Source organism: Cydia amplana, chromosome Z (assembly GCF_948474715.1).
Source record: "Cydia amplana chromosome Z, ilCydAmpl1.1, whole genome shotgun sequence".
NCBI lineage: Eukaryota > Metazoa > Arthropoda > Insecta > Lepidoptera > Tortricidae > Cydia > Cydia amplana.
Window position 1 is genome coordinate 2055602 of NC_086096.1, and position 20270 is coordinate 2075871.

Consider the following 20270-nt stretch of genomic DNA (forward strand, 5'->3'; position numbering starts at 1 on the left):
TATTTTTAATGACTGGTAGTTACAACGATTTTTTTATTATTTATAATTAATTTGGACGCGACGCGATATGTGTGCGTTCCGCGAGCCGTTATTTCGATTCTGCCCGTCCCCCCGCGGACCGGTCCCCGGGCCTGTCGCCGGCTAACCGGTCCGGTGACGTGACGTCATCGCTGTTGCTGTGGAGTCAGTTTGATGCGGCGGCGGTATTGTTACCAACATATACTCCCGGCATTGAAGAGCTTGGGTCTTCAAGATCTTGGATGGGTAGAGGACAAATTGTGTTGAAGGCCCGACGAATGACTCCCTTTTTCGTCTTTATGTCGGCTACTCTTGCGATGCCATCTCTGCCAGGCAGTACTTGGACGATGCGGCCGAGCAGCCACATAAGCGGCGGTAGATTCTTGTCCTTGATTACTACCATGGTTCCGACGTCGAGTTTGCCCCTTGAGCTCTGCCATTTGGTTCTCTGTTGCAGGCCAGAAATATACTCAGTGGAGAACCTGTTCCAGAAGTGCTGTTTAAGGAACTCGATGCGCTGGTACCTTTGAAGTGAGGTAATCTTTAGGTTGGTGAGCTGAGGGTAAGGCAAAGACGTGAGAGGCCTTCCAATTAAGAAGTGAGATGGACTTAAAAAGGATAGATCAGATGGATCATTAGAAAGTGGCGTAAGAGGACGTGAGTTTAAAATCGCTTCGATCTTTACTAAGCACGTAGCCAATAATTCATAGGTGAGATGTGTAAGACCTAGGGTTCGTCGCAGGTGGTACTTTACGGACTTCACGGCAGACTCCCAGATTCCTCCAAAGTGAGGTGTGTATGCTGGGATGAAGGAGAAATTGATTTGCGCGTCGGCCATATCTGCCGCAAAGTCTTGTTTTAAGAGATTTGAGAGCTCATTGAAGGTACCAACAAAGGTCGTGCCATTATCTGAGAAGATTACCCTTGGCTTGCCACGACGACCAATAAATCGGTTAAGAGCTGCCATAAAAGCTTCCTTGGTCAAATCCGAAACAAGCTCCAAATGAAGTGCCTTGGATGCTAAACACACAAATATGCAAATATAGGCCTTTACGAGCCTACACCCTCTACCTTTGCGGTCAGCTATAAGAATTGGACCGGCGTAATCGGTGCCTGTTTCAAGGAACGGATATTCAAGGTGCAACCTTTCTTTCGGCAAGTTACCCATTATTGGTTGCACTGTTTCACCTTTCAATCGAACACATTTGAGACAAGTATGGACAACCTGTTTTGCTAAGTTTCTTCCTCCGAGCGGCCAGTAGTTAGTGTTTACAGTCCGCTATCGTTTTATTCAGCAGTCTAGATCTCCTGGATTCATCTAAATACTACGAACTAGGCACTAGACGCAACAGTGTCAGTGTTTCTTGAAACAAAAACGTCACTTTTGATTTTGACACTTGTTTGACACTGACATATCCAATCCATATCGTTTCGATATATAATATTTGACGTATTTTAAAGTTCGAATATGGCTGTCAGGCGCTGCCTTAAAGGCTATGAGCACATGGAATTGCCGCTTCTAACGGCGGCAGATTGACTAAAGATTGACAAAACTTTAAATAGAGGAGAAATCAGTATTGGCTATGTGCGCGCAGCGGCGCCTACCCGGTGGCTATTTAAAGTTGACAGGGCTTATTCAATAAAAAAAAATTTTCTACGTCGAGCACGATTGTAACTTTTAGTTCCCTCACCACGCACAAAGCGAATTCATTTCAGTAGCCACAGGGAGTTAGCGTGATAAAGAGAATTTTATCATCTGTGACAGGCGAGCTCGAAAGTTTTACAGATATAAGTAATAAAAATGATTTTCAGTCAGAACTGTTGAACGCAGCGACGGAATATATACAGACGAAGCTCTCAGTACGTTTTTGGCTTCGAAAAAAGGACACTTATCTGACACATAATATTACTGAACTTTATCAATTTATTTTATCACTTCTCCATAAGTATAGGTATACTTCGCCCGCAGCTTGGAATATAACCTACACCATTTACCGCTACTAAAAAAGTTGTGATTGGCTTCGCCCGCAGCTTGGAATATAACCTACACCATTTACCGCTACTAAAAAAGTTGTGATTGGTCATTAAAAAAGTTGACTGGCTTAAATAAAATTTTATAATGTCAAACATTTTACGCTGCATTACAATATTTGACGTTGTCAAGCTGCGCGCTGTATATTTGAATCGCCCATAGAAATAGAAGCGCGAGCGCGAAAATTTTATGTCTGTGGAATCGCTGGCGGAAAAATACCTAGGTACTCATGGGATCATTTTTGAGTTCTAGTCAGACTTCAAGTCCCCTTGTACTTGTACAAGTACAAATTAAATTCGAGTTTTAAACTCAGATAGAAATAAAAGAAAGTTCCAAATTTGCCCTGGGTCTTATTAGGCTATAGTTATTCTAGTTTGACATAAATAAAAAAAGACTACAAATATTTTTTTAATAAATGGTACAGTCAAGGAATTTATTTCAGTACCATTTCGTACCTTGTCACAGTGACAATAGTAGGAGGTCCCTAGCGACTTTCATATTTATTGTCACTGTGACAAAATACAAAATGGCACTGAAATTAAATTCTTTGACTGTTTGACCTATTCCATCATTTTGAAAACACGTAAGAAAACGCTAGTTTTTCTCACTAGTGCAATGACGTCTGTTTTCCGTTCCTTGCGCGAGTGTACACAATTGGACATTATTTCTCACCACGCCTCGAATGGCGACGCTCTGTATTCATTTCCGATAAGGGGCGGCGTACACGTAAACACATAATAGAACAGTCCTATAATAGCAGTTTATGTGACTGCTACATAATGAAAGGTGACTCGCTTTCAGCACGTTTCATAAAACCACCCTCGCATTTTAATGCCTAATTATGTACAGTTATAAACACTGCTTTATCTACCTACACACATTTTATAAGCTCGCAATTATATAAATTCAGGAACCGCATGTCACGCCCACTATTAAATAAGCTTTTGATCACTTTGTTTACAATTGACATGCCATTTCGAACAAACGTCATCACTACTACTTACTAAACATGAGATCAAGTCAAATGTTTTTGAGACATGTTTCTGAATATGAATATCATTATCTCATTTTTAAATACTATATCGAGCTTATCAAGGTTTTTGATCGCATCATAGAGGTTTTATGATAATGTGTGTAACTATTTGCCATACGTCGGGCTGTAGCCTTGTTTGCCACCGATGTGGTATGCAAAATTTAAAAGTACAATCCATCATCCATCGTAAAATCAGAATCAATTTAAACTTATAGTATATTACTTTCAAATAGGTACCTAGCAAAAAACAAACTCTTAAGTTTGCGAAAACTTTAAGTTTTAAGCAAATTAGAATACTGAATTGAACAACAATTAAAGAAAGACCTCGCGTGTTTTTTCAGCGGCCGCAAAGCGCTCCATTTCCTCATTAACAACCGTCTAATCGTGATCACGGCAGTAAATAGTCTAATTTATGTGTCAATGTGCGTCGGTCCTCAGTCTTTGGTCGCCCCTGCAGCCCACCGGGCGGACAGTTTCAGATTGTTGGAGTGTTTTAAGGACGTAAAAGTGCATTTTTGGATGAGCAGGATAACTTTCTATTTGATTTGGAATTGTATTTATATATTTGACAGATTGCCTTCAAAAGTTTTTTTTTCGATCTGTTTATTACTTATTAGGTATCCTACTCGTAAGTACCTATACATTACATTAGATCCCAAAAGTTGTACTAACGGTGTTTGGTGGTCAAAAATGGTGAACCTCGTGAAAAACCTCGGTTGTGTTATAAAGTAAAAAATATGATTCTCAAAAAAAAAATACTTGACTATATTCGGTCAGAGTTGTTCATTGCAATTATCATACACACTTTTGAAAAAGATTCGATAAAGGGCTCGAGTTAACTCGATACTTTATAAACTCAATATTTTTAACTGACACAGTGTTATTTAAAGGGGCCCACTGATTACCAGTCCGCCGGACGACATCAGCCTGTCAGTTAGAACAAAAAGTTGACAGTTCCGAACAACTGACAGGGTGATATCGTCCGGCGGACATGATAATCAGTGGCCCCCCTAAGGATAAAGCTACTACAGACTGATGTTATATCTGACCATTCTCTGAGGGGTGATTATGTACTTATAGGTTATAAGTACTGAAAAACTTTTACTATGCAGGCAAAACTAAAAATTAAAAAAAATGCTGTGTCATACATTTCAGCGAATCCAAATGTCATTGTTTTCTATGGAAAAGCAGATGGTTTTCGCGATGTCGGGTTCCATCACTGGTTCCATAGTAAAAGATGTTCAGTATGTACATGGCTAAGTACATATTTTATTTTATTTATTAAGTACAACCACATCGTATGTATTACATACATATATGTTGCATTATAATAGTCTCGAAGTACTTCACCTGATACATATTAGTGTTGTCCAAGTGTAATATTGGGAACGACAGAAAGTAACTCTCTATATGTCTGCCTGTCTGTCACCTCTTAAAGAGCTAAACCGATTTAGATGAAATTTGGTGCCTGTAGAGATGGTTTGAGGTCCTTTGAGGAGGAAGGACAAAGGATAGTTTTTATCAAGTATCATCATCATATCACGTAGATAAAATCGCAGGCAGAAACTAGTGCAACAATAAAAACCGGCCAAGTGCGAGTCGGACTCGCGCACGAAGGGTTCCGTACCGTTTGTTTTATTTATTTTATTCTTTTTTTAGTACCTACCTATTTAAATTGTTATAGCGGCAACAAAATTACATCATCTGTAAAAATTTCAACTGCCTAGATCTATCACTTAGGTTCAATGAGATACAGCCTGGTGACAGACAGACGGACAGACGGACAGACGGACAGACGGATAGACGGACAGACGGACAGACGGTCAGACGGACAGACAGACAGACGGACAGACGGACAGACGGACAGGCGGACAGACGGACAGACAGACAGACAGACGGACCGTGAAGTCTTAGTAATAGGGTCAGTTTTTACCCTTTGGCTACGGAACCCTAAAAACTCAGTATCACGTTACCATAATGTATGAAACACATTCGCTAAGTAAAATAGGTATCACTAAAAGTGATTAGAATCCTTATAATCGCTTAAGTGAAAATGATTACAGTGGCAAGCAATTGGCAAATGGAACTGTAATTAAACTACATTTAATGAATATGCTTCGTTCACACGCACCTTATTTAGCTAGTCGAATAATTTAATATCAGTACTATAGTCTGTCAAGCTGTATATGTCAGTAGCAATGTAAAGCAAACTAAAGTAGGTATATGGTATGAATGGTATCCCTAGGAAACGATCAAAATGCAGCAATGTACACAGAACAACGATGAAATGTAACCAAAACACTTCCACAGATAAGATATAAGGGTGAATCAACTTTTTCTTGTCACTCGTTGCCATGGTTACGTTCTCCTGGGTCACTCTTAAAACCTGATTTTTAGGCATTTAAATTTACCAAACACGCTTTTTTTGTGATATTTGTAAACCCTTTCCATTGAGGGTCGTCTACCAAGCGTGTCAGAAGAAGGTGGTGTACAATGTCTTATAACAAACTATGCTACTATTGTCTCTTGGCTGACCGGACAGAATAACAACAAGAAATAGTTGATCCACCCATAAATGACACGCGATTTTCGAACAATTCAAGCGTAGGGTTGCTAGCCCGCGATTTTTCAAATTTGCCGCCTTTTTCTACTGACAAGATTTGCTTGACCAAGTAATTTCGTACCTTGTCACAGTGACAATGAATATGAAAGTCGCTACGGCCTCATACTATTGTCACTGTGACAAGGTACGAAATGGTACTGAAATTAAATTCCTTGAACGTACTGATGAATGTGCTGTCGGGGAGTTTCCAATAAATCCAATAATGCAATATTACCACTTAAAAAAAAACAAAAACTTCTCATCATTACATCTTTAGGAATCAACATTTTCCATTTCCAAAACGAATGTTTCCTTTGTTTCATGTGAAAGTTTCCTATAATTTCCGAGTACATTTCCAACTTTTTGCAAACTTTTCGAAACACACCTATGCACAAATATGTCCGTGACTTTCTCTGCGTAAAAATAGGGCTGATGACACATGTTGAATTTTATAATAAAATCTAGTAAAATTGATAGCAAATGACATGAGCAATTTATCACAATATTGTGGAAATTAAAAAAAAATATGGAAATAATGCAAAAATACAGCAACTGAGTGATTAAATTTTTTTTATATATTACTTCTAAAATCGAAATAAGTAAGGATAGGTACCTACCATTCGATTCCCCACATTTTACCCAAAAAAAGATTGTATAGCAACTATATATGTCGCAGGGAAATGATCAAAACAGAGATTTGAACAAATCTCTAAGGGATATGATCAAATCACGCAGGATGTTAAAATGGCGAATCCATATCATCATTTCCCTAGAAAAATTCAGTCATTTGACCAAATCACTGTCTCTGTTTAGTGAAAAGACAAAATCGGCCAATAAACGCGAAACGCTTTTTCATTTCACTAGATTTGTTTAGGAATTTAACAAAATCCCTAACCACGACAGTAAGTTGACGAAACGAACTCAAAAAGTCAACTAGTTTTATCATTTCGCCAAACAGGTTTAGTGAAATGATAAAGTCTCAACTGGAAGATGGTATAAATAAATAATAAATAAATTCATTTATTTAAGGACCATCAGGGATCATTTTTTTTTGTTAGTACTTACGACTATGCCTTATAAAATATTGTTAGTATTATGCTCTATAAACTATACAATGTCATTTTGTAGCAAAATATAAATAAATTAATTGAAATTAAAAAGAAATGAAATTAAATCAATATCAGTATAGTATAATTATGGTGATTTGATTAAATCTCTGAACGGTTTAGTGAAATGACGAAAGCAAGTACAAAATACAACAGTTTACTCTCTACAGTTGAGACTTTATCATTTAACTAAACTTGTTTAGCGAAATGATAAAACTAGTTGACTTTTTAAGTTCGTTTCGTCAACTTACTGTCGTGGTTAGGGATTTTGTCAAATTCCTAAACAAATCTAGTGATATGAAATAAGCGTTTCGCGTTTATTGGCCGATTTTGTCTTTTGCACTAAACAGAGACAGTGATTTGGTCAAATGACTGAATTTTTCTAGGGAAATGATGATATGGATTCGCCATTTTAACATCCTGCGTGAATTGATCATATCCCTTATAGATTTGTTCAAATCTCTGTTTTGATCATTTCCCTGCGACATATACATAAACGCAATATTTCACTGACAAAAACGCAATTTTCTTGTTTTGTTCATACTTCAAGATGCGCTCTTAGTGACCTTGACGTCACGTTCACATATCAATTTGTTCGGGGCGTTTCGCGAGTGAAGTACGACTGTCGGACTTTGACTATCATTTCTGACTTTTGTATTGGTTTAATGCAATGGGTCCCATAGAGACATTTGATCCTAAAAACAAACCTGATTGATTGATGTAAAATAAATGAAAATTTGTCATGTAACCTATTAGTAATTACTCCTCCTGTTCACTCCCATAGGTGATTTCAATGATAAAAATAAAATTGACTTGCATTATTGTTCCCACATTGCAGGGTTCATACGAACGCGTCCCATCCTCACCCCAACCTTCAGTGGACCGCCTCTCCGTGACCTGGGACCCCAGCATGACTTCAGGGGTCAACCTGTTCCACCTGCCAGAGGCAACACCCGTTGCCGAAGTGAAGTTCACTGCTGGAGGTACCTAATACAAACAGCAGCACTCCTAAGGGCTCATTTAGACGGCGCGCGAACTCGTATACGATTTTAGTTACATTGCGGACCATTGAGGTTACATCAATTCAGCCGACCGATCAAATGACGCAATGTAATGAAACTCGCATGCTAGTTCTCGCATCGTCTAAATGAGCCCTAACCTGTACCTTATTACAAAAGGCATAAGGTCCACCGATGTAGTTAACAGTGTGGGCGATGGTACTTGTGTTAATATTCTGGATTCTGGTGGAGCTGCCACCCTTTGTGGGTCTTGGTCTCTATAGTGCTTTTCCATTGGCTCCAGTATTTTGCCCCCTTCCTCCAACCGGTGTACAGTTGTAGTACCATCATGTAGTATTTTCTATCGTAATTTCACGGAAACGTACGAACGTGCTATTTCAGTCAGTCTCGGTACAAAAAGTACTGAGGTTGACTTGACTGAAGTAGCATGACAAATATACGAATGTTTCCGAGAAAATACGATGGAAAACAATAAATTATGCACTACATCTGTACTATCCCATTAAAATAAAGCTCAATAAAATAGAATGTTCACGTTTATGGTGGAAGTGGAACACTTCTGGCGTTTCTTGGTTTGACTCTATATAGTCAACCATACATGTTACAATCCTTGAGTTATGTCTGTTAATTTGCATCTAATATAATATATTATCCTCTACTAGCGACCCGCCCCGGCTTCGCACGGGTTAACAAATTATACATAAACCTTCTTCTTGAATCACTCTATCCATTAATAGAACCGCATCAAAATCCGTTGCGTAGTTTTAAAGGTCTAAGCATACATAGGGACAGACAGCGGGAAGCGACTTTGTTTTATACTATGTAGTGATTATTTGTCAGTGAAGTAAAATTAAAGCGGAATCAGCCAATACGTCTTATAACCTCTAGCCGCCCATACGTCAAACCTTGCCAAGCAGAATGAAATTTTATTTTGTCAACACAAAGTTCAAATTAGAATGGAACAGGAGACCTTTTTATTGGTCTCTGGCCGGCTAGAGGATAATGGCTTCCATTCGCGCCTCCCATGGCGTGTTCACGCGCAATTATTTTCCCGCATTCGATTTGTCTGCCAATGCGAATGTGTCAGTTGACCCGATTTCTGCATAGCTAATTATTTCATTCTATTGCTAAGCGAATTAACTCAATGGTTTGTGTTCTAGATTTTTCTTGATTATTCGGAGCCCTTTACGGTAGTTACCAAAATCTTTTCAATCGTTATTTTAAGTACTTAATTTGAATTGTACGGCTTAGAGCCAATACAGATGGACTACAACTCGAATGCGTATACAAGTGGCAGTCGGGTTTCATTCCGTCTGTAGCGGCCCTTAGATAGAACTTTAAAACTTAAACTGTTGCTTAAACGATCCACTCATATGCGTTGTCTATAAGTGTAAGGCCTGAGTGGACGCTCGAAGCGGGGCGTTCGGCAAGGCGTGCAGCGTGGCATCGGGCTCACGCGTGATGTGAGCAGCGTGCACTAAGGCCGCTCCTATACGTTTGCATTTGTTTAACATGCACGCCGCACGCCCCGCCCCGCCGCACGCCCAACTCGAGCGTCCACTCAGGCCTTACACTAACAGCAACATACCTTCTCCACAGAGGGCTCCGAAGACGAGGACTACTCCAGCATCAGTGCAGTTCTTCGCCAACGACGATGCAGCGTCCGACGATCGCGGAAAGGACGTCGCCGCACGTCCTCACCGTTTCTGCCGGACGAGAGTTGGTCGCGACGGAGGAGTTCCGTGTTTACCATCAGCTCTGGAGAGTAAGAAATCAGAAATATTTATTGTGTTAACTGTGTAGGTACAAGAACTATACTATAACTTTGATGAGTAACAGTAAGTGATTTTCATTATTGTCCTGTGTAAGGCTTGAGTGGACGCTCAAGTTGGGCGTGCAGAAAATAGACTACCTATTTGTTTTACAAGGGGGCAATGGAATCTTGAGCGTTGCGAGGGTTTCAAAGCACGAGGGTTAAACAAAATTTGGCCCCGAGTGAAACACAAAAAAATTATAGGATAGAAAATATTAACTGTAAGATATCATACAAAAATAAACCAAATCAAATCCAGATGAATGTTATTAAATATTAATCATTCAAAATCATCATTTAAAAGTCAAATCAACCAGCAAACATGGGAAAACAACTCAAAATTTGCATAAAATGCAACTTTGCTATCGATTTTTGAACAATCAAGCGAGCCTTTACCAGTTGGTGTGGTGAAAATATCTTTACATAATTATTTATCTTTATCCATGCAGAACGGCGATCTCAATGGACGACCAGGGCGCGGTGACCCAGGAGGAGATCTTCAAAAACATTCGCATGCACAAGGAGGTCCTCAGCTCCGTGAAACAGCAGCCGCTGGACCTGCGGAGGAAACTGAAGCTCGTTCATTTGGTATTGATTATTTGTGGCTTTCCGAGGGGACCTTATGATTACATACATATACATACATGGTGTCTCTGCTCATGGGGCTTTAAATCCAGGGCTTGATTTTACTCGCTAAACTGAGCTACTTTGACTATGGGACTAACCCTAAAATCGGGGGAAAATTTTTGGCTTTTCATAGCCAAAATGTATGAATGAAACAGTAAAAATTTATTTCGGGATTTCGGGGTTGGTGCCATAATAAAAGTAGCTCAGTTTAGCGAGTAGAATCGAGCCCTGGATTTAAATCCCCATGGTGAGGGATAATCACGCCCGGAGGGGTAGGCAGAGACCACGGATTTCCACTTGCTACGATCCTGACATACCTCTTTCGCTTCCGTTACTTTCATAACATTCCTCATACACGCTCGCCGGTTGAGGGTACTCTTGACCTGACCTTTCTTCAGGATTTCCCCGATCTGATCGTTATTATCAATGTGCGATTAGGACCTTTTAATCAGAATTCCCGTTGACATTTCAGATGGAAAGATCTTATTGCACTTGAAGCATTAGGACCCTTCTGTGATAGAAGGCCCCACAAAATAATAGAACCAAAAGACATATTTTTTGCCTTAGATTTATCATCAAAGAGTTGTAAATTTAAAACTCACGATTTACAGTTACAATCACTTATGATTTGTACTAAATACTAAACTGTAATATTGTCACTGAAATATTTACAAATAACTAGTTTTAGTGATAAAATATAATTATATGTCTTGAAAATGACCATGATTAATTTTCTTTTGTTTATCTGTTTCAAACAAAGAGGATTTTCGGTGTCGATCATTATTATCATTAACCATAAATATAATATTTCAAATTTTTTAGTTTTGTTTTTGCTAATTTATTCACAACGAAAACATAAGAATACTTAATCATTTAACATACAATAAAATAAAAACTCTCATACAGAATAAAAATATATAGAAACATGGGTGACCTAGCATATTGTTTCTATATTAACACATAAAAATGTTTTGTTCGCAGGCAAAACGCTACATCAAATGTCACGAAGGGCAGCTGCAGGAACGCCTGGCGCAGTCGAAAAGCACTCGAGACATATACGCGAGGTTCAACATTCTACTGGCTGCGGTAAGATCAAACGCATAACACCCCTCTTTTTGCGTCGGCGGTTAAAAAAGGATCATTACTTATTTAAATTTTTTGACGTGATAACATCTCATAAATCGATGAACACCGGTATTAGCATGCACGAAAAAGTATCACGTTGTGGACAGATCTGCATGGTAACGTTGTGGACAGATCTCCATGGTAACGTATAAAAGTATGCGATTTATCATCAATATTTTCTTGTGACTTCGTCACGCATTATCGTCCGTAAACCTTTACAGACAACCTTTTTTTTTGCTTTTATCTTTTTCAGAAATGGCACCAGCTAAAGCGCGAAGCCGCCAACACGTCCAACCTCCTGATCCCCTGGGAGCTCCGCATCAAGGAGATAGAGTCCCACTTCGGCTCCGTGGTCGCTTCTTACTTCACCTTCCTGCGCTGGCTGTTCTGGGTCAATCTGGTCATCGGCTTCATCTTGCTGGTCTTCGTAATAGTTCCTGAGGTGCATTTAACATTCTTATTATTATTCTTTCTTGTTTGCCTTTCTTTCTTCCTTAAGTCTGTCCTACCTTCCTTCTTCATTCCTTCCTTTCTCTGTACCTTCCTTTCTTCCTTGCTTACTCCCTTCCTTCCTTTCTTCCTTTTATAATTTGTTTGTTTTTCTTACTTTTTCTTCCTTTCTTTCTTTGCCTGACCCTGCTTACTTGCTGAAATTGATTAAGAAAACCTGGTCGCAGAGATTTCCTCACACACCCAAACTCCAACCTGCACCAACTCCAAACCCCCTCATTCGCATCTTAGTCATCGTTATAGTTGCAGAGGTCTGTTAAGTAATTTAACACCATAACTATTGGCTCTTTGATGGAACCTGCTCACATGATTCCGGTAAAGTTCTTTTGTATAGGAGACATTCTAGGAGACCATCAAATGTGAACTGTTGATGGTTCACATTTGATGGTCTCCTAGAATCCTAGAATATTTTCCAGTGGTAATAATTTTTTTAATTAATTCCAGTATCTAACTGCCAACAAAAACGAAGATGGCGAAAGGAAAAGGATAACAGATGAAGAGAAGAAGAACGCAACTAATCTGCTCACTCTATGGGAGTTCGAAGGGTTTTTGAGGGTGTCGCCAATCTTTTACGGGTAAGTTTCGACAAATTTATCAAGCAAATATGGGCATTTTCACTTTAAAGAGTACCTGCCATTTACCTTTATTCGTTTTTTTTTAATTTTGGGTTATTACTACTCAGTATCACGAGGACTATCGATTAAACTATAAAGTGTCCGAAAAGATAATTATCAATTTTGTGACGCATTTTTACATACAAACAGCAACACTCTGAACTGTCCGTCAGTGGACCTTATTACAAAGGACATAAGGTCCACCGATGGACAGTTAACAGCGTGGGCGATGGCACGTTTTAGTGATTAGTACTCTGTGTAGCTGGGTGTGTTTATTCAGCTCAATTCTCCTAGCGGTAACTATAGCTTCTTATATTCAAATTATTAATGGCTATTAATAGGGGGTATTACTGCAATGTTCTGCCGTTCACAGACAATGTTCACAGACAATAAAATATGACATTGATACACCAAGGCGGTTTGTTTACAAAGGGCCTACCGGGAAACCGAAACTCAGTATCTGCCTCTTTATAGCTCGAATATGCAAGAGTGATAGAGAGGTTAGATAACAAAATTTCGAATCTCTCGTTTGCGGTAGACCCTTAAGAGGCCCACTGATTACCAGTCCGCCGGACGATATCAGCCTGTCAGTTGTTCGGAGCTGTCAACTATTTGTTCTAACTGACAGGCCGATATCGTCCGGCGGACAGTTAATCAGTGGGCCCCTTTAGATTGTACGGATTGTTGAAGTGGCGCCCCTTACGCAGAGTTTCGCGTAATATTCCCTATTCCATTCACAGATACTATAGCAGCATAGAACGTTCACAATACAGAATGCCTCTAGCATACTTCCTGACTGGCGTGGTGGTGTACATTTATGCGTTCGTCGCCATATTAAGAAAGTAAGTATACCATAAAAAAATTGCACCACACATTTATTGCTGATTTCATTTTCTCTCCTTGGCATGTCGATCAAGTACTTGTCGAGACCTTTCTAATGAGCGTAAAGTGTTGTTACAAAACTTGAAACAACAGTTTAGGTTCATATTAAGGTGAAGCTAAATACAAAATGTGTAAAAAGAAATTTACAAGCTTATTTTCAGAATTGTGACGCTTCTAAACTACGATTACATTTTAACAAAACTGACCAATTTTTTTTATAAGAACGGTGTCGGTCATCTTTAATTAAATTTAAAATAAGTATAATAAAAGCGGGGTAAGAACAGCACTCATACTTATAGCAATTTAAAATAACAACACTTTTTATAAATCTCCATACAACACCACAACGCTGCAGCATGACTTGCGTTGTCGCGCACGAAAGTCCATATTGCTTGAAGTTGCTCTTCACATATATTATGGAAACGTGCGCAACAACGGAAAGTGATGCCTAGCGGCCAGGGTATTATTTAAAAAACTCTATATCTCATAGGTATCTCTGTTCAAAACTCACTTAAAATTATCTCTGTTTGCAGGATGGCCGAAAACTCCAGAATGTCCAAACTCTCAGAGAAAGAAGACGAGTGCATATTCTCATGGAAACTGTTCACCGGTTGGGACTTCATGATTGGTAACACGGAGACCGCTCAGAACCGGACGGCCTCCGTCATTCTTGGGTTTAAAGAGGCCCTTCTAGAGGAAGCTGAGAAGAAGAAGGATGTTAGAAAGTAAGGTCTTAGTCTCCATTGTTAACCAACAATTTCATTTTCAACAAATTCATGGTAAATCCATTTTGGAGGGGTATGTGGAATTTTTCCATCCCAGCTCTTTCTGTTGAGAAAGAGGTTGAGGAGTTTACCCACACCGGCGTTTCCCACAAAGTGACAATATGTAGTTTTTAGGGCTTGTGTCAGAAGAGGCTACCACGATGTTCCCTCCGGAAATCTATGCTATGACTATCATTTCTTACTTTTGTACACCTTTTTAACAGACGGTCTTATGTACTACATTATCATATCCTAACAAAATACTATTGATGTTACCACAAAAAATACCAAACTTGATAGAAGGCCCACATCCCAAAGCAAGAAATTTAAAAATCCATACTATAATATTATAAATGCGAAAGAGTGTCTGTCTGTCTGCCTGTCTGTCAGTTACCTCTTCACGCTTAAATCGCTGGACAGTTTTAGTTGTAATTTGGTATGGAGATAGTTTGAGTCCCGGAGAAGGACATAGGGTAGTTTTTATCCCAGAAATCACCCTTTAAGGGGGTCAGAAGGGGGGTGGAAATTTGTATGGGAAATCGATAAAAAGCAGATTGGGTAAAAATAAGCTGCCCAAATTACTAACTCCACGCAGACGAAGTCGCGGGCAAAAGCTAGTTAAACTATAAAAATCTTTAATTTCCAGCTGGCGCATAATCGCCCGCCGCGTCTTCGTCAACCTTGCCGTCCTCATCCTCCTCGCGCTGTCTGTCTTCGCCGTCCTCGAGGTGGTCTCCAGCGACACGAAGAAATCCGGGAGCTGGTGGCATGACAACTCCACCACAATCGTGGTCACCTTCGTGTCGTTGGTGTTCCCTGTGTTCTTCGAGCTGCTCGGCTACATGGAGAAGTATCATCCTAGGACGCAGCTCCGATGGCAATTGTTTAGGTAGGTTCAGATATGTGTGGGTGTGATGTTTAAATAAGTGGAATCTGGAGGCGAGTTTCACTTTTTTGTTATGTTATCGAATTTAATTTTACTTAAAAAAGTTTAATCTGGAGATGAATTTGACTTATTTCTTATTGAACTCAATATCGATTGAATATCTTGGTACCTATTTAGATGAGTTGGAACAGATGTTCCTACTTATTAAAATGTATTTAACTTAATTGAAAATGCAAAAAGAGGTCTCAATTTCGTTAACATAACATAACAATATCTACTTGTTACAGGATTATGCTCTTAAATCTACTCAACTTGTTCTCGCTTATATTTGGTTTGTTCTATAACATCCAAGGCATGTCCAAAGACTTGGAGTATTTGAAACCAAACACAACTATAAACCCTAACATAACCGCTGTTAATAGTACCTTTGATGTAAACAAGATGATTATTATAACAGAAGAGATGAATTGCTCAGATGTTCAAGCTTGTCTGTCATGTGACATTTGCGTTATGCCTAGCGCAGCTGCTATGATGGCAGTAGCATCAACTATAGCGCAAAATCTTAGAAGAGATAACAAGACACATACGAAACCAGATATAACGCTAGAACGAAAAGCCGACTTAAATAATAATGATACTTTAAATAACAGTACAGGCGAAACTAGTACAGGAACTGAAAACCTTATTTTTGATATACCATCAAGTACGAGCCAATGGGATAAAATAGAGTATCTTTCAAAAACTTCAAATGATAGCGAAGAGATTGTTGATGATGACGATGATTATAATATTTACGACGATGCAACAACGGAATCATTTATAAGAACGCAGAACGCAGAAAAAAATATGAATATGCGATCAACTACTGAAATGATACAAGAAAATACTGATGAAATATCTACTACACATGCTACCGACGTAACAGATAGTCATTTTAATTTCGAAAATTCAGACATAGATTGGACTTTTAAGGATATTTTAGATGGGTATGATAAAAACGGTGTGAGCACTACAATACAAGATGAAGTAATACCAAATGTGACAGACAGCACAGTTAACATGTCATCATATGAGACAACTGCATCTATCGTTGAAAGCACAACTGACTCTAAAGAAATGAGTGCGTCTACAAGACATTCAGAATCTGACTCTACAAATATTTATACTAATACTGACATTGTTAACATAAACACTAACATTCTTAACCAAAATACTGATATTACTGACAAGGAAACGGAGACCGCTACACCTGCATATTCCAGTAATGATAAGATAACTGTTATCACCACAGAAACAACAGAATCAACTCCAAAAACAACAGAATCAGTTCAAATTACCATTGAAACAACACCAACCTCTAAAACAAGCACTGAATTGACTCCCAGTAAATCAACAGAAGCAGTGTCGTACTGTCCTTTTTATATGTACAACTGTACAACAATTTGCGGAGAAACGAACGTCACACAAGTGATAATAGTTTCCGACTGCAGAGTTGCGTCTGCAAAATGTTATATAACCAGACGCGTGTCGATTAAGGCTTTAAATCTCAAAAACGAAACTCTAAGAGCAAATATGTCGAACTCTTCAGAAGTAGACATAGTATATTTCAAAAACAACTTGAAGATGTACAACTTGACAACGGAAACGAGGTCGAAGCTGACGAAACTGTGCTGGGAGACGATGCTTGGTCAGGAGATGGTGAAGCTTACCATGATGGATTTGGTAATCATTTGTGTTTATGTACTAATTGTTAGTATTTTGAAAATGATATAGATTGAAAGTCATCCAGTAATTAAATTTTTTAATTTATATTAAATATCTGCGTACATACAGTACTTGCATTGTAGTCTTGGAATTCATCATCATCAACATTGTATTTATTTATCTTAACATAATTTCATTATTTAAAGTTGCAAGAACACCATAGATAAAGTAAGAACGCTCGCCACGAACAATTTTGGACATTGATCCGCCATTTCTTATCTCTACGCACACGCATAATTACTCATATACAGTGTGTGGTCTATAACGCGGGCGAAAAATTAAAACGTAGATTCTACTCCTCAAACTAGACAATGTTTGTTCAGCGAATTTTAAAAATAACTTGTGGTTTGTATTTTAAAACACTTTAAAATTTAATCGAACACGCAATGTATTACGAAATTGATTATGCCTGTACGGTGACAAGACTGACGGGCAATGTCAATTAGACGGAATTTAAAGTACATTGAAAATATTATTTAGTTTGTTTGAAAAAGGGACAATTTTAAGACTACATAATTTCAAAAAGTTGTTGAACAAAAGTTTTATTGTTTGAGGAGTAGAATCTACGTTTTAATTATTCGCCCGCGTTATAGGCCACACACTGTATATTGCTGTCCTGCCTGCGATGTTATGGCTCCTCTACACGATGGGCCAGCGCCGGCCACTCCAAGGGACGCATTTATGCGTTAGAGGGAGCAAGTGATATTGCTATCTCATTCTACCGCATGGCTGCGTCCCTTGGAGTGGCCGGCGCTGGCCCATCGTGTAGAGGAGCGATCAGCGGTCACCACCATCACTATGCGAGCCACTATGCGAGCGGGAAGCAATATAATTATAGAGGTAGGAAATAGCGTCTCAATGCACTAAATTATGCGTACTGGCTTTAGAATTATCATCTCAAAACCCGTTTTTTCAGGTGTTCCTGTTGCTCGGCACCCTCTTCATGGACTTCTTCCGCGCTCTCTTCGTCCGCTATATGAACCGCTGCTGGTGTTGGGATCTCGAGAAAAGCTTCCCTGAATACGGGGACTTCAAAATAGCCGAGAACATTCTCCATTTAATCAACAACCAGGGCCAAGTGTGGATGGGCATGTTCTTCTCGCCCGGCCTTGTCTTATTAAACGTCTTCAAACTTATGATCATGATGTATTTACGCTCCTGGGCGGTGATGACGTGCAATGTGCCCCATGAAGTGGTCTTCAGGGTTTCCAAAAGCAACAACTTTTATTTAGGACTGTTGCTAACTATGCTGTTCCTTTGCGTTCTGCCGGTTGGCTATTCTATAGTTTGGGTCAGACCGTCATGGCATTGTGGTCCATTTTCTGAATACGGGAGGATATATGAGATAGTTACAAAAAATCTCTCCAAACTGTTGCCCCCTTCGCTGAATTTTGCCGTGAAATATATAGCATCACCGGCCATAGTAATTCCTTTGCTCGTTTTACTAATACTTATTATTTATTACTTGATATCGCTGACAAATTCACTGAGAGAAGCAAATAATGACTTGAAGGTAAGAATTTGAGAATATTATTTAGCCTCTTGTCTTTGTATGATCGGGATCCTGACCGATCATCCTTTGAAATGATTTTTCATTTTTATCTAGAACGACTCTTTCTGCTCTATACAGTACAAAAATGGTTTGATCCCAAGATTTTTAACCACCACACACTTATGGAAGGTTAATTCACCGTGTGTTAGGTATCTACAATTTTGAGAAAAAGTTTGTGGGTCAACCAAAAATAATCATAGTTGTAGGATGACATAAAGGCCTGTGCACAATGGGTCTATTATATTATTTTCAGATCAGTTCACTGGAACAAAACATTTTCAACTATACTTTTAGTTACATCAATTATACCACAGCGAGATCGAATCTTATTGTACCTAACTAAAAAGTTCTCAACCTGTCAACAGTGATAAAAAAACAATTTCAGATCCAACTCCGCCGAGAGCGGACAGAAGAGAGACGGAAGATGTTCCAACTGGCCGACACCAGGCGAAAAGGGACGGCGATGGACAACACGCCGTTCGCCAGATGGAAGAAAGCGCTGCCTGGCTTCCCGCTCGGCAAGTCTATCGACTCTGATGACCGGAAGACAGTCACTGAAGACGATGGGAAAGCGCCGATTAAACCGATGAAGAAGAAAGGTATGGATGATCTTCGCCTTAGAACTTAAATAAATCGTAAAATTCTCGTCGAATTGAGCAACAGCATAAATAAATACTGTCTTTGTTTAATATTAAGCTTGCATTAAACAAATATGTAAATAAATAAATTAGCGTTAGATCGAACACTTATATTATTTGACTTATACTACTAGACGTCACGTGTGCCGTCGTCGAGATCACGTGTGTACTGCGACACACGTGATCAATTAAAATTGATACGTGACATTCCATATTACTGAATCGCGATCAGAAAGGGATTAGAAATAACAGATTTCCATACACTTACGTCAAAATCAATATGGATTGACAGCTATCTCAATCCCTTTCTAATCGCGATTCAGTAATACTAGTTATACGAGTATTTGGTAATTGGGAGTTTAATTATATAATCGCCATAACAAAGGTGTTAAAGAAAGAACACTAATAAAATTTCGTGGAAAAAAGTATAATCATTGATCTCTTTTTTAACACAGGTAATTTCTTTGCCAAGATCGTCGGGCAAGCTGTTGATAAGAAATCAGATCTCTTCGAAATCGACAACGACCCATCCATCTCCCCCAACAACGATGACGAAACTGACACAGATTTCCACGAAACCCTACCAAGAGATGTACTGAAAGCTAAAGACATAACTATAATAAAAAGTGATAAGAAAATCGTAGAATTCAAAACGCAAGCGAGCGATGAAAATAAACTCAAAGTTAAAGTTGACAAAGAGGATCGCACAGATAAAGCTGCCATTGAGAAAAGAAACAACGAAACTAAATCACGATTTGTTACCACTAAAGTCGATGAAGTCAATGAAAATATGACGAAAGATGCATTAGAAAGGAAACAGTCTGAAGTCTCAATAATTCCTGTTATAACTATAAGTACAACGGAAAGTGACGAAGACTTGAAACGGGAAAACAAAAAAAGTGGAGAGTCAAGTAAAAAACAGCCGGATTTAAGGTCGCTTAGAAGACAGAGCAGCGTCGATAGTGTAAAGGAGAAGACTGAGAAGAAGAAACCGGAGGATGGACATAAATATCAATATTCACTTTAAGATTAATGTTGTTATATTCAAGCCATATAAAGGCAGGATTCCACCAGCGTGCGGCACCGTGTGGAAGTGGAACAAACATAGTACAAAAATGCTTGTGCCGCACGCCGCACACTGGTAGCATCCCCCTTAACACGTTACATTACAAATATAATAGGGAAAATTATTATCTACCAAAAATAGTTTAAATTAAAGAAAATAAATACAAAAGCTAAGTTTCTATCTTTATTTCATTTCAAATCTAAAAAATATACTTAATAC

The 20270-nt window shown here is 38.9% G+C and overlaps 1 protein-coding gene across 1 annotated transcript; it reads left to right on the forward strand.

The window, feature by feature from the left end:
- Window positions 1–10062: 10062 nt before the first annotated feature.
- Window positions 10063–20034, forward strand: LOC134660948 (transmembrane channel-like protein). The gene is made up of 12 exons (XM_063516834.1): window positions 10063–10211; window positions 11232–11336; window positions 11629–11817; window positions 12330–12460; window positions 13240–13341; window positions 13915–14106; window positions 14792–15034; window positions 15319–15508; window positions 16688–16753; window positions 17712–18308; window positions 18733–18946; window positions 19441–20034. The coding sequence occupies exons 1-12, from the start codon at window positions 10086–10088 to the stop codon at window positions 20010–20012; spliced, it is 2727 nt and encodes a 908-aa protein (XP_063372904.1). The 5' UTR covers window positions 10063–10085; the 3' UTR covers window positions 20013–20034.
- Window positions 20035–20270: the final 236 nt, after the last annotated feature.